The following is a 14996-nucleotide window of genomic DNA, read 5'->3' on the forward strand; positions in this document are numbered from 1 at the left end:
GACGTTCTCTGCTCCCTACCAGTGTCTAAAAAAGTTTACTATATCTTTACAGCTTCATGGTGACATTCTCATTTCTATATGTGGAGACAGTGACTCATATTCCTCTTTAAAACTTTGGGTTTAATTCTTGTCTATTTAGAATGTGATTGATTTCCACTTACTCCCCTTTTCAAGTAAATACTTATAGATAATCAGTTAACTTAGTTGTGGGTCAACATCTTTTTTTATTTATTTTAATTGGAGTTTAATTACTTTACAATATTGTATTGGTTTTGCCATACATCAACATGAATCTGCCATGGGTATACACGTGTTCCCCATCCTGAAACCCCTCCCACTTCCCTCCCTGTACCATCCCTCTGGGTCATCCCAGTGCACCAGCCCCAAGCATCCTATATCCTGCATCAAACCTGGACTGGTGATTCATTTCATATATGATATTATACATGTTTCATTGCCATTCTCCCAAATCAGCCTACCCTCTCCCTCTCCCACAGAGTCCAAAGACTGTTCTAGACATCTTTTGCTGTCTCACAGGGTTATTGTTACCATCTTTCTAAATTCCATATATTTGCATTAGTATACTGTGTTGGTGTTTTTCTTTCTGGCTTACTTCACTCTGTATAATAGGCTCCAATTTCATCTACCTCATTAGAACTGATTCAAACGTATTCTTTTTAATGGCTGAGTAATACTCCATTGTGTATATGTACCACAGCTTTCTTATCCATTCATCTGCTGATGGACATCTAGGTTGCTTCCATGTCCTGGCTATTATATATAGTGCTGCAAAGAACATTGGGGTACACATGTCTCTTTCAATTCTGGTTTCCTCAGTTTGTATGCCCAGCAGTGGGATTGCTGGGTCATAAGGCAATTCTATTCTAGTTTTTTAAGGAATCTCCACACTGTTTTCCATAGTGGCTGTACTAGTTTGCATTTCCACCAACAGTGTAAGAGGGTTCCCTTTTCTCCACATCATCTCCAGCATTTATTGCTTGTAGACTTTTGGATTGCAGCCATTCTGACTGGCATGAAATGGTACCTCATTGTGGTTTTGATTTGCATTTCTCTGATAATGAGTGATGTTGAGCATCTTTTCATGTGTTTGTTAGCCATCTATCTGTATGTCTTCTTTGGAGAAATATCTTTTTAATTCTTTGGCCCATTTTTTGATTGGCTCATTTATTTTTCTGGAATTGAGCTGCATAAGTTGCTTGTATATTTTTGAGATTAGTCCTTTGTCAGTTGCTTCATTTGCTATTATTTTCTCCCAGTCTAAAGGCTGTCTTTTCACCTTGCTTATATTTTCCTTTGTTGTGCAGAAGCTTTTAATTTTAATTAGGTCCCATTTGTTTATTTTTGCTTTTATTTCCACTATTCTGGGAGATGGGTCATAGAGGATCCTGCTGTGATTTATGTTGTTGAGTGCTTTGCCTATGTTCTCCTCTAGGAGTTTTATAGTTTCTGGTATTAGACATTTAGATCTTTAATCCATTTTGAGTTTATTTTTGTGTATGGTGTTAGAAAGTGATCTAGTTTCATTCTTTTACAAGTGGTTGACCAGTTTTCCCAGCACCGCTTGTTAAAGAGATTGTCTTTTCTCCATTGTATATCCTTGCCTCCTTTGTCAAAGATAAGGTGTCCATATGTGTGTGGATTTATCTCTGGGTTTTCTATTTTGCTCCATTGGTCTATATTTCTGTTTTTGTGCCAGTACCATACTGTCTTGATGACTGTGGCTTTGTAGTAGAGCCTGAAGTCAGGCAGGTTGATTCCTCCAGTTCCATTCTTCTTTCTAAGATTGCTTTGGCTATTTGCAGTTTTTTGTATTTCCATACAAATCTTGAAATTATTTGTTCTAGCTCTGTGTAAAATACTGTTGGTAGCTTAATAGGGATTGCATTGAATCTATAGATTGCTTTGGGTAGTATACTCATTTTCACTATATTGATTCTTCCAATCCATGAACATGGTATATTTCTCCATCTATTAGTGTCCTCTTTGATTTCTTTCATCAGTGTTTTATAGTTTTCTATATATAGGTCTTTAGTTTCTTTAGGTAGATATATTCCTAAAGTATTTTATTCTTTTCGTTGCAATAGTGAATGGAATTGTTTCCTTAATTTCTCTTTCTATTTTCTCATTATTAGTGTATAGGAATGAAAGAGGTTTCTGTGTGTTGATTTTATATCCTGCAACTTTGCTATATTTATTGATTCGCTCTGGAAATTTTCGGGTGGAGTCCTTAGGGTGTTCTATGTAGAGGATCATGTCATCTGCAAACAGTGAGAGTTTTACTTCTTCTTTTCCAATTTGGATTCCTTTTATTTCTTTTGCTGCTCTGATTGCTGTGGCCAAAACTTCCAAAACTATGTTGAATAGTAGTGGTGAGAGTGGGCACCCTTGTTTTGTTCCTGACTTTAGGGGAAATGCTTTCAATTTTTCACCATTGAGGATAGTGTTTGGTGTGGGTTTGTCATATATAGCTTTTATTATGTTGAGGAATGTTCCTTCTATTCCTGCTTTCTGGAGAGTTTTTAACATAAATGGATATTGAATTTTGTCAAATTTCTTCTCTGCATCTATTGAGATAATCATACGGCTTTTATTTTTCAATTTGTTAATGTGGTGTATTACATTGATTTGCGGGTATTGAATCCTTGCATCCCTGAGATAAAGCCCACTTGGTCATGATGTATGATCTTTTTAATGTGTTGACAAAGATGCCACAAAAAAAGAAAACTGCAAGCCAATATCACTGATGAACATAGATGCAAAAATCCTTAACTAAATTCTAGCAATCAAAATCCAACAACACATTAAAAAGATCATACATCATGGGCCAACATATTGATTGGCACCTTAATTACTTAGAATTTCTTTGCAGGCTGTGTTCAGTGTGTAAGTTAAAGGGTCAAAAGGCAAGCCAGATTTAAGAGCCAAGATCATTTTTCTTTTTTGAATTACAGGAAAAGGTCAGGGTCACATAGGTTCAACCTAATCTGTTACACTTTCTGCATTTGCAGTGTTACATCATGATCACTACTCTTAAAATGATGACTGATTCTGACTCCCTCCACAAAGAGGTATCCTATGTCAGAGAAAGATTCTGTTGTTTCAGCAGTTGGTATACAGAGCTGATTGATGACTATGCCACTTATAATTAATGGTTTGAGTTTTTTATTACAGTGGAGACGTTATCAGTCAGGGTGCCCTGCACACCCAAACAGAATACCTTGACTACTTTCAAAGGTGTGTATAGGGCTTAGGGAAGCCAAGAAAAGTAATTCATTACCTCTGTCCATCCATTAATAGTAGAGGATGGAGGGAACAAAGCTAATATCCTAGGCCTAAAGAAGTAAAAGAAGGAGCAGTTATCCAAAGAAACAGTGTCTCCATTCCCCAAATCTAATTGGAAGCCACAGCAATCCATAGTATCAGCTTCTGCAGAGCGGATCTGGAGTGAAAACAAAAAAAAAAAAAAAAAAGGAATGAAAACAGAAAACACAGGAGAGGATGAAATGAAAAGTCAATAAAATCAATACTGGTGAGTTTCCTAGCAAGCCAAGCTCATTGGTAGCTCTGGGTCTTGACTCAAGAAAAGAAGGTAGCTAGCATATATTGAGTACTATTCCAGTTACTGTTGCTGTATAACATAGCAACCTAAATTTAGTGTACTAAAACAACCATTTTACTATGCTCTATAGGTAAGATTGGGCTTCTTACCTATAAAATTGAACTGGTAAAGAACCTACCTACCAATGCAGGAGATCTAAGAGACTCAGGTTCAGTCCCTGAGTTGGGAAGATCCCCTGGAGAAGGGCATGGCAGCGCACTCCAGTATTCTTGCCTAAAGAATCCCATGGACAGAGGAGCCTAGGGGACTACAGTACATGTGGTCACAAAGAATCGGACACAATTGAAGCAACTTAACATGCATGCACGTAAGTAGGATTCTGTAGGTCAGAAATTTAGACAGGATACAGTGGGGATGGCATGCCTTAGCTCCACAGTGTTTGACACCTCAGCTAGGAAGACTTGGATGGCAAAGAATGATTCAAATGCCTAGGAGCTGGAATCATCTGGAGGCTTCTTAACTCATATGATTGACACTTGGGCTGGATAACTCACTGGGGACTGTCAACTGGAGTAGCTATACCTGGTCTCTCCAAGGGTGAGGACTTCCTACTCCATGGCAGGGGGAGGGTCTTGAGAGTGACAGATTCTAAAGAATTGGAGGGAAGCCACATGGTCTTTTATGACCTCACCTCTGAACTCACATAACTTCTTTCCTGCATTCAGTCCAAAGTCAGGGCAACTAGAAAAGAATATGCCAAAAGAGAGATTATTGTTGCAGCCATCTTTGGAAAATACACCTTGTCACCAAGGCAATAAGAACTAGCAACATGGAGACATTCTGATGGCAGTTGAAACAAACTTCTCCAAGTTAATGGTAAAATTTTATTAACCAGAATTCACTTATTAGCCACTGTTTTCCATGATTAAACTTTATCTTCTCTTCATGGATTATAGATTATAAAAGTAGAAGACACTCCCAGAAATAAACTAGCTCAGCATCACACTCTTAAACAGTCTGAATGCCATTATTCTCATTTTGTTGCAGTTAAACTAGCATTGAGTAGAATGAAAAATAGAGACTAGAACCTAGGACTCTTGGATTTTATTTGTCTTATTTATTTAACTAGAATTTGATAAGGGGTGGAATTATAAATTAAATTTTACGAAGTGAACAGAGAACTACCTGAGTAGAGTCAGAAGCACCTGGCCAGGTATTGTGTTCCTATAACCTGGGAGAAATCAGTCTACTGAGTCAAAGCCCCTCACTGGAAGGTTTGGGCTTAGCTTTGTATCTATGAAGTGAGAACTCAAGTGCTAGAAGAATAGGAGATTAGTGGTCTGTGGTATTGGAGAAGACTCTTGAGAGTCCCTTGGACTGTAAGTTCAAACCAGTCAATCCTGAATATTCTTTGGAAGGACTGATGCTGAAGTTGAAGCTCCAATACTTTGGCCACCTGATGCAAAGAGCTAGCTTATTAGAAAAGACCCTGATGCTGGGAAAGATTGAAGGCAGGAGGAGAAGGGGATTACAGAGGATGAGATGGTTGGATGGCATCACCAACTTAGTAGACAGGAGTTTGAGCAAGCTGCAGGAGATGGTGAAGGACAGGGAAGCCCGGCATACTGCAGTCCATGGGGTCACAAAGAGTCAGACATGACTGAGCAACTGAACAGCAACAACAATGACCATTAATTTCAACAGAGAGACTCTGACACGTTGTTTATTTCCCCCCATGCACTCGGCCCATTCATCCACTCATCCGGCTGCTGGTCTAGCAGATTGACTCATGAAATGTTATTAACTTTCTGGTGGAGACTGTTTGTAATGTCTGTGCCCTCCTACTACTTCTGGAGTGAGAAGCACTGACTTATCTTTGCTCTTAATGCACAGAAACAAGCCTTTTGTCAGGGGATATTTCCAATCTATGAGAGTCATCTAACAGTTGCCTTTTATGTTTTGACATCAAGAATTTGCCAAACTATCCAATGTTTTACTGAAACTTCTAAGATCTAAGCTTTTTCCTTTTTTTCTCTTCTATAATGGCAGATTCCATGTCAGTTTTTCTGGATTCAGTCATTGCAATCTCCACTCCACTCATATTATATAAGACTTCTCTACAGGTGTGTCTTTCCAGACAATGATTCAGTCATTATTCCATAAAAGTTTCTTTTATAGTGTTGCTTCAAGCTGTTGGTAGTACTTTGTTTATATGACAAAAAAACAAAGAGCACATAGTCTATCATCTGAGAAAGCCTGAGTGGTTGAAAGGTTACCTGTCTCTTTAAATAGAACTGCTGCTGCTGCTAAGTCCCTTCAGTCGTGTCCGACTCTGTGCGACTCCATAGATGGCAGCCCACCAGGCTCCTCTGTCCCTGGGATTCTCCAGGCAAGAATACTGGAGCGGGTTGCCATTTCCTTCTCCTATGCATGCATGCATGCTAAGTTGCTTCAGTCATGTCTGACTCTATGCGACCCTATGGACAGCAGCCCACCAGGCTTCTCTGTACACAGGATTCTCTAGGCAAGAATACCATTTCCTTCTCCTTAAACAGAACTAAACAGTGTTGATTTAACAATAAAATCAGGAACTAAACAATAAAAGAGGAACTAAAGAGCCTCTTGATAAAAGTGAAAGAGAAGAGTAAAAAAGCTAGCTTAAAACTCAACATTCATGAGGGATGGTACAGGGAAGGAGGAGGGAGGGGGGTTCAGGATGGGGAACATGTGTATACCTGTGGCGGATTCATGTTGATGTATGGCAAAACCAACACAATATTGTAAAGTAATTAACTTCCAATTAAAATAAATAAATTTATATATTTAAAAAACCCTCAACATTCAGAAAGCTAGGATCCAGTCCCATCACTTCAAGGCAAATAGATGGGGAAACAGTGGAAACAGTGACAGCCTTTATTTTCTTGGGCTCCAAAATCACTGCAGATGGTGACTGTAGCCATGAAGTTAAAAGAAGCTTGCTCCTTGGAAGAAAAGCTATGACAAACCTAAACAGTGTATTGAAAAGCAGAGATATCACTTTGCTGACAAAGGTCCATCTAGTCAAGGCTATGGTTTCTCCGGTAGTCATGTATAGATGTGAGAGTTAGACCATAAAAAAAGTTGAGTGCCGAAAAATTGATGCTTTTTTAACTGGTGTTGGAGAAGATTCTTAAGAGTCCCTTGGACTGCAAGGAGATAAACCAGTCAATCCAAAAGGAAATCAGTCCTGAATATTCATTGGAAGAACTGATGCTGAAGCTGAAACTCCAATCCTTTGGCCACCTGATGCAAAGAGCTAACTTATTGGAAAAGACCCTGATGCTGGGGAAAATTGAAGGCAGGAGCAGGGGACAACAGAGGCTGAGATGATTGGATGGCATCACCGACTTGATAGACATGAGTCTGAGCAAGTTCCAGGAGTTGGTGATGGACAGGGAAGCCTGGCGTGCTGCAGACCATGGTGTTGCACAGAGTTGGACATGACTGAGTGAGTGAACTGAACTGAGTGAATAAAATACTGTTGATTCATTTTAAAGTCTTCACTTACTGTTTTGCATTTCCCTCTGACATTTTTGAATTTGTTGTTGTTCAGTTGCTCAATCATGTCTGACTCTTTGGGACCCCATGGATTGAAGCACACCAGGCTTCCTGCCCTTCACCATCTCCTGAATTTTGCTCAAACTCATGTCCATTGAGTCAGTGATGCCATCCAACTGTCTCATCTGAGATACAATCTCTGGCATATGAATATGCAGGCTAGCCTCAGATATTGGCATGAGTCCATATAAGGGTATGTGAGGCAGTTCATGGTAGGGGAGCTCCCCAGTTTGGGTCCTGCCAGCATTGTGGATATGGGGAATCCCTTCATGTCATTGGCACTAAAGCAAGGAGGTGACTAGCTTATTGGTGCACATGTGGCCCTTCAAACTATAGGCTTCACCAGTGAGTCCACTCAAGGCCCAGATGCCCTGAGAGCTCAGGGTGTCCGTCTCTGTGCTGGCCAATTGCTCTCTTGCCTGGGGCCTCCATCTTCAGTCTTCCCACCCAGCCTTTCCTATTTTGCATGGAATCATTGGCCCTCTCAGGAGAGATGATGACACTCTTCCTACCTGCCCTCACCTCTTAACCCATGACGTCTGGCCACTCCTCTACATTCTCTTGCCAATGATGTCCTAGCTATTAAAGCCAGTGGTCCTTTCTTTCCCCTTCTTAACCTGTATGACTTCACTGTGCCCTGTTTTCTCATCTGTCAGGTAGCAATAGTAATAGTGTTGACCTCATTGGGTTGTGAGGTTTTAATTATTATACATCATAGTAGATAATATGTGCTATGTTATACATACACACACTTACACTTATATATGTGTATATATTTGTCTGGGACATAGGTAGTCACACACACACAGAAACACATACAAGTCTGAATAGTGCCCTGGGCAAGGCAAGCACTACATGGGTTAATTATTACTCAGTTAGTTAGTGTTAGTCACTCAGTTCAGTTGAGTCTCTTAGTCACGTCCAACTCTTTGTGACCCCATGAACTGCAGCATGCCAGGCTTCCCTGTCCATCACCAACTCCCGGAACTTTTGGAACCCAAAATATAAAGTCTCTCACTGTTGCCATTGTTTCCCCATCTATTTACCATGAAGTGATGAAACTGGACGCCATGATCTTTTGTTTTTTGAGTGCTGAGTTTTAAGCCAGCTTTTGCACTCTCCTCTTTCGCTTTCATCAGGAGGCTTTTTAGTTCCTCTTCACTTTCTGCCATAAGGGTGGTATCATCTGCATATCTGAGGTTATTGATATTTCTCCCAGCAATCTTGATTCCAGCTTGTGCTTCATCCAGCCCAGCATTTCGCTTGATGTACTCTGCATATAAGTTAAATAAGCAAGGTGACAATATACAGCCTTGACCTACTCCTTTCCAAATTTGGAACCAGTCCATATTTGGAACAACAGACTGCTTCCAGATTGGGAAAGGAGTCACTCATTAGCGTGCAACTCTTTACGCTCCCAGGGAGCCTGCCAGGCTCCTCTGTCCAAGGAATTTTCCAGGCAAGAATACTGCAGTGGGTAGCGATTCCCTTCTCCAGGTGTCTTACTGACCCAGGGATCAAACCCAACTATTATTCTATATCCAAAGTCAAAAACAGCCCTGATGTAGGCTGTGTTCACCTGCAGACCCAGCTATCTCTATGTGCTTCTCTTTCTTACTTACTAACCTGGTGTCAAAGGCAACAGTATTTTCGATCCCTGCTGTCAGAACCCTCTACTTTAAAAAACATAACCTCTCAACTTCACAACATTATTTTAAATTTTATTCCTGTGTTTCGGAGTTTACAAGCCCTAAGCTCCCATTCCTCTCTTCTTTTATTAAACTAAATAAGTCTGATTGTGTTGCAACAGCTGGTGATAGCATCTGCTTTCAGTATTTAAATCTCACTTTGTGTTTTATTTGGCATATGTATGTTAGTCTTGTCTCCACAGCTAGAGTGGAATCTGTATACTAGATTACATATTAATTTGCCTATATCATCTGTGGTCCTTACTTAGGAAGATATTTTTCACCCATTGCATTCAGCAGCGTGAGCAGATTTAAAGAGGTCCCCATTCCTATTTTAAAAACCGAATACTCTGGACTTCCCTGGTGGTCCACTGATTGAGACTTCACCTTCTAATGTGGGAGATGTGGATTTGATCCCTGGTTGGAGAACTAAGATTCCACATGCTTCACGGCTAAAAGGCCAAACCATAGAACAGAAGTAGTAATGTAACAAATTCAATAAAGACTTTTAAAAAATGGTCCACATCAAAAAAAAAAATCTTTAAGAAAATAAAGACCAAATACTTTATGGACAACTTTCTCATCAGTTACAGGCATGACCAGGGGCCTCATCCAACACTAAGAATGTGAGCTCGGGTTTAATACATGTGACCTTTCTGTTAAACCCCCAGGTATCCGCCGTCAGACTGCCCATTGCGTGAAGAAGGGTCGTGGCATAGTGAAAGCTACGTTCTGTGACCCAGAAACACAACCCAATGGGAGACAGAAGAAGTGTCATGAGAAGGATTGTCCACCCAGGTGACTGTTGGTAACAGCTCAAGCTCTGTGTGTCTGCCTACCATGGTGTCTGATTTCATAGTAATCAAGGGCTCAGTGATACGGGAGGGCTGAGTGGCTTCATTATTAGAATAAATATACACAAGCTGTCACAGGTTTCTGTGGCTATGCTATTAGAACCTGTGACAAGGTGTGAGTGGGGAACGTTTTCTCCCCAGAGAACAGTATTTCTTACAAAGCTCGTGTGATCTATGTTTAATTATTTGGTAAGACTTAAGTCCCAAAGCACTGTTGAACAGAATGGTGTGTAGATCATCCTAAAATTCTTTAGCTAATTGGTTTGGCTTTTCCAGGAGCACTTTACCAACCAGTGCAATAGTAGCTTATGGAGAATATGCTGACACTTTTGGACCACTGCCTTGAAAAGTGGGCTTATATATCAGGCTTGTTCAGTCTCAGCACTGTTGATATTTGGGGCTGGATAATTCTTTGTTGTTGGGGGCTGTCACATGTTTAGCAGCATCCCTGGCCTTGTGTCCATTTAGAAGTTTGTAGCATTTCATCTTCCCCATCCAGGTTATAACAACCATAAATGTCTCCAAACTTTGCCAAATCTCTTCTGGGGGAAAAATCACCCTTGGTTGAGAATTGCTGTTAATAGAGGTATTCACCTGCTCCGAATCATATAGAATCAAGCTTATAGAAGGCAGCTGGGATGTTATTATGAGGGACATTTGTTAAAGAGAGAAAGAGGGGTAGGGGAGAGGAAGAAAAAGAAAAAAGAAGGGAGGGAGGGAAGGAAAGAAAGAATTAATTGTGGGGAGTGTTTTCATTCCCTTGTGTCCATAAACAGAGATGTATTTCATTTGCAGATCCCGTCAGGCATTCATTCCAGTCCCAAGAAGACACATTAAGAAGAGTTTAGTTTAACAGGAGGGGACTGGTTGGCATAAAAATTCTACCGAGTGACAGGCAGAATTCTAAAGAAGAGCTGAAAGAATGGGATAAATGCCAAGTAACCAGGTCAAAAAGAAGCATCTAGACAGCTCAGCTAAGGCAGACAGCATCAGTTTCTTCTGGTCTCAGGCAGGGAGGTCCCAGAGGCCAGGGTGTTCTCATCTCAGAGTCAGGTTGATTCTCTGTCCAGTTCTGGGGTTTCTTTCTGGATGGAAGGTGGTCTGTGAGGTTCAGAGCTGGACCCCATCTCCATCGAGAGAGGACAGAGGTACCACTGTCCTCTATCCTCGCTGTGGCTCTGCCCTGATGTCTTTATTGAGTTTGTTACAATGTTGCCTTTGTTAGGTTTTGGATTTTTGGCCACAAGGCATGTGGGATCTTAGTTCTGCAAGCAGGATTTGAACGCACACCCTCTACACTGGAAGGTGAAGTCTTAACCACTGGACCACCAGGGAAGTCCCTCCCATAACTCTTTCACTGGGAAGAACTAGGGACTTGGGAGGATCAGGCCCCACTAAGTTTCATATGTAATCATTGCAGTTTCTATAGATCCTTCTCAGGGAAGAATGAGCCTTGAAAGAGGAATCTTTCTTATCACTTGCCTTATCTCGTCAATAGCCTATCCCTTTGTGGAGTTTACGTGCTTCCATCATATTTATCTCCATCAAAGTCAATGACTCTCACCAGCCACTTCCCTTTGCCCTCACCAGCTGCCAACCACCACACACACCCTGGGATGCTTGCCTCACTTTTCAATGCCATCCTTTCTGGTGAGTGGCTATCTTCTTAAAACCACAGCTGTTTAGTTCCTGAGTCTAACTTTGGCCCTAGGATTCAGGGACATTTTTATTATTTTATTTAGACTACCTGGGCCTTCCTAAATATTACTGGCAAATCTTTGTTAAACATTCATTATTTCCCACGAGAGGTACGATGGCAATGATAACCATGTTACAGTTACATGTACTGAGCACTGTGATTTTGTGATATAATAAAAGCTATGTCTCTGGTACCTGGCTCCAGGCAGAGCTCCTAAAACTCAAGACTAACTAGCTGTAAGGCTGCAGTGGGTTGACATACAGAAGACCCCTCAAAGACAGGCAAGCCTTGTGCTAGGTTGGTGGGCACCAAAAGATGTGATGCAGGTGCTCACCTGCTGAGACCAAGAGAGAGATGGGGATATTAGCTGTGTCCAGAAAAGCAGCATAGTCAGAGAAGACAGTGGATTTTGTAGCCACTCTCTGTTTGAGAAGAGTCATCAGTCCATATCTGACATTTTCTTATTCACCTGTAACTAAAGTCTTGGCCTCACTACTTTCAGAATTCAGTTCCCATAAGGGTGGTAATCTTTACCTATCTCTGCACTCTAACTACCAGAATTTTCTAGCTGAAGGTCATCCTATAAGACACAACCAGTGCTAGAAGGAGACGGATACTGGGGTCAGAGTCCAGAGGCTGATGGACAGGAGATGAGCTGAGGCTGGAGCCTTGTAGACACAGGAAGAGCCTCAACAGAGGAATTCCAAGTAATACAGGCTGAGCTCTGGGGACTGGAGGTTGACCCTGAAGGTAGTCATGTAGTAGCTAAAAACTAGCCTCCACGATATCCACTTCCTGGTCCCTGGAGCCTGCAAGTGTTACCTTATTTGGAGAAAGGGCCTTTGAAGATGTAATTAAGTTGAAGGGTCTTACACTGAATTATTGATTTGGACCCTAAATTCCATCATAGTATCCTTATAGAAGCAGAGGGAAACTTCACACCACACACACACACACACACACACACACACACACACACACACGAGAAACAATATGAAGGTGGAACAGAAAGATTTGAAGACACTTGAGTGACAGGCCATCAGCCAGGGAGTGCTGGCAGCCACCACAGACTTGAAGATGGAAGGAATGGATCTTCCCTAGAGCCTCCAAATAGTGCAGCCCTGTCAAAGCCTTCTCTTCATCCCAGTAATGCTGACTTGTCTATCTGGCCTCCAGAGACATAAGAAACTAGATTTATTTTGTTTTTTGCCACCAAGTTTGTGGTGACTTGTTTTACAGCAGCCCTAGGAAAGTAACACAAGCAGTGTACTAATTAATGCCAGCATAATGTAAAGTGGGAGCTTCCCAGGTGGCTCAGTGCTAAAGAATCAGCCTGCCAATGCAGGAGATGCAGATTCAATCCCCGGTCGGGAAGATCCCCTGGAGGAGGGCATGACAATCCGTCCCAGTATTCTTGGCTGGAGAGTTCCATGGACAGAGGAGCCTAGCCTGCTGCAGTCTATGGGTCACAAAGAGTTGGACACAACTGAGCACACGTGTACACACAGTGTAAAAGCAAGGGAGAGGAGAGGCAATCTCTTCACCAAGTCATAGAAGACCAAAGCTTGGAAAAGAAGTAACTAGAGCTTTCTCAGGATTTTTTGGAATAGCACAAATATGTCACATCCTAAGGAAGCTTACAACCAGGAGAGCTATATGAGACATGTACACCAGCAAGACAGAGCTGTTGTCAGGGCTGGGACCACAGTCAAGCATCTGGATTCCTTGCCCAGAAACCTGATCACTGTCCATGGCCCCTGTCCCCTTTGGAGCTCTGTGGTTAATTGACATCGCTTTAGCGTGCATTTCTTTTCTTTCTTTCTTTCTTTTTTTTTTTTTTACTTTATTTTACTTTACAATACTGTATTGGTTTTGCCATACATTGACATGAATCCACCACGGGTGTACATGCGTTCCCAAACATGAACCCCCCTCCCACCTGCCTCCCCGTAATATCTCTCTGGGTCATCCCCGTGCACCAGCCCCAAGCATGCTGTGTCCTGCATCGGACATAGACTGGCAATTCGATTCTTACATGATAGTATACATGTTTCAATACCATTCTCCCAAATCATTCCACCCTCTCCCTCTCCCTCTGAGTCCAAAAGTCTGCTATACACATCTGTGTCTGTTTTGCTATCTTGCATACAGGGTCATCATTGCCATCTTTCTAAATTCCATATATATGTGTTAGTATACTGTATTGGTGTTTTTCTTTCTGGCTTACTTCACTCTGTATAATCGGCTCCAGTTTCATCCATCTCATCAGAATTGATTCAAATGTATTCTTTTTAACAGCTGAGTAATAATTGTGTATATGTACCACAGCTTTCTTATCCATTCATCTGCTGATGGACATCTAGGTTGTTTCCATATCCTAGCTATTATAAACAGTGCTGCAATGAACATTGGGGTACATGTGTCTCTTTCAGTTCTGGTTTCCTTGGTGTGTATGCCCAGAAGTGGGATTGCTGGGTCAGAAGGCTGTTCTATTTGCAATTTTTTGAGGAATCTCCACACTGTTCTCCATAGTGGTTGTACTAGTTTGCATTCCCACCAACAGTGTAGGAGGGTTCCCTTTTCTTCACACCCTCTCCAGCATTTATTGCTTGCAGATTTTTGGATTGCAGCCATTCTGACTGGTGTGAAGTGGTACCTCACTGTGGTTTTGATTTGCATTTCTCTAATAATGAGTGATGTTGAGCATCTTTTCATGTGTTTGTTAGCCATCCGTATATCTTCTTTGGAGAAATGTCTATTTAGTTCTTTGGCCCATTTTTTAATTGGGTCGTTTATTTTTCTGGAATTGAGCTGCATAAGTTGCTTGTATGTTTTTGAGATTAGTTGTTTGTCAGTTGTTTCATTTGCTATTATTTTCTCCCATTCAAAAGGCTGTCTTTTCACCTTGCTTACATTTTCCTTTGTTGTGCTGAAGCTTTTAATTTTAATTAGATCCCATTTGTTTATCAGAGCAGAAAAAGAAATAAAAGGAATCCAAATAGGAAAAGAAGAAGTAAAACTCTCACTGTTTGCAGATGACATGATCCTCCACATAGAAAACCCTAAAGACTCCACCAGAAAATTACTAGAGCTAATCAATGAATATAGTAAAGTTGCAGGATATAAAATCAACACACAGAAATCCCTTGCATTCCTATACACTAATAATGAGAAAGTAGAAAAAGAAATTAAGGAAACAATTCCATTCACCATTGCAACGAAAAGAATAAAATACTTTAGGAATATATCTACCTAAAGAAACTAAAGACCTATATATAGAAAACTATAAAACACTGATGAAAGAAATCGAAGAGGACACTAATAGATGGAGAAATATACCATGTTCATGGATCAGAAAATCAATATAGTGAAAATGAGTATACTACCCAAAGCAATTTACAAATTCAATGCAATCCCTATCAAGCTACCAGCCACATTTTTCACAGAACTAGAACAAATAATTTCAAGATTTGTATGGAAATACAAAAAACCTCGAATAGCCAAAGCAATCTTGAGAAAGAAGAATGGAACTGGAGGAATCAACCTGCCTGACTTCAGGCTCTACTACAAAGACACAG

At 40.9% G+C, this 14996-nt stretch overlaps 1 protein-coding gene across 1 annotated transcript in view; it reads left to right on the forward strand.

Moving 5' to 3' along the window:
- Nucleotides 1-14996, forward strand: part of ADAMTS12 (ADAM metallopeptidase with thrombospondin type 1 motif 12) — a 402846-nt gene that overhangs the window by 315196 nt on the left and 72654 nt on the right. Inside the window, exon 17 of the mRNA XM_027980135.3 lies at nt 9537-9663. Coding sequence (XP_027835936.2) covers nt 9537-9663 — 127 coding nt within the window. The remainder of the gene's footprint in view (nt 1-9536; nt 9664-14996) is intronic.

Source organism: Ovis aries, chromosome 16 (genome assembly GCF_016772045.2).
Source record: "Ovis aries strain OAR_USU_Benz2616 breed Rambouillet chromosome 16, ARS-UI_Ramb_v3.0, whole genome shotgun sequence".
NCBI lineage: Eukaryota > Metazoa > Chordata > Mammalia > Artiodactyla > Bovidae > Ovis > Ovis aries.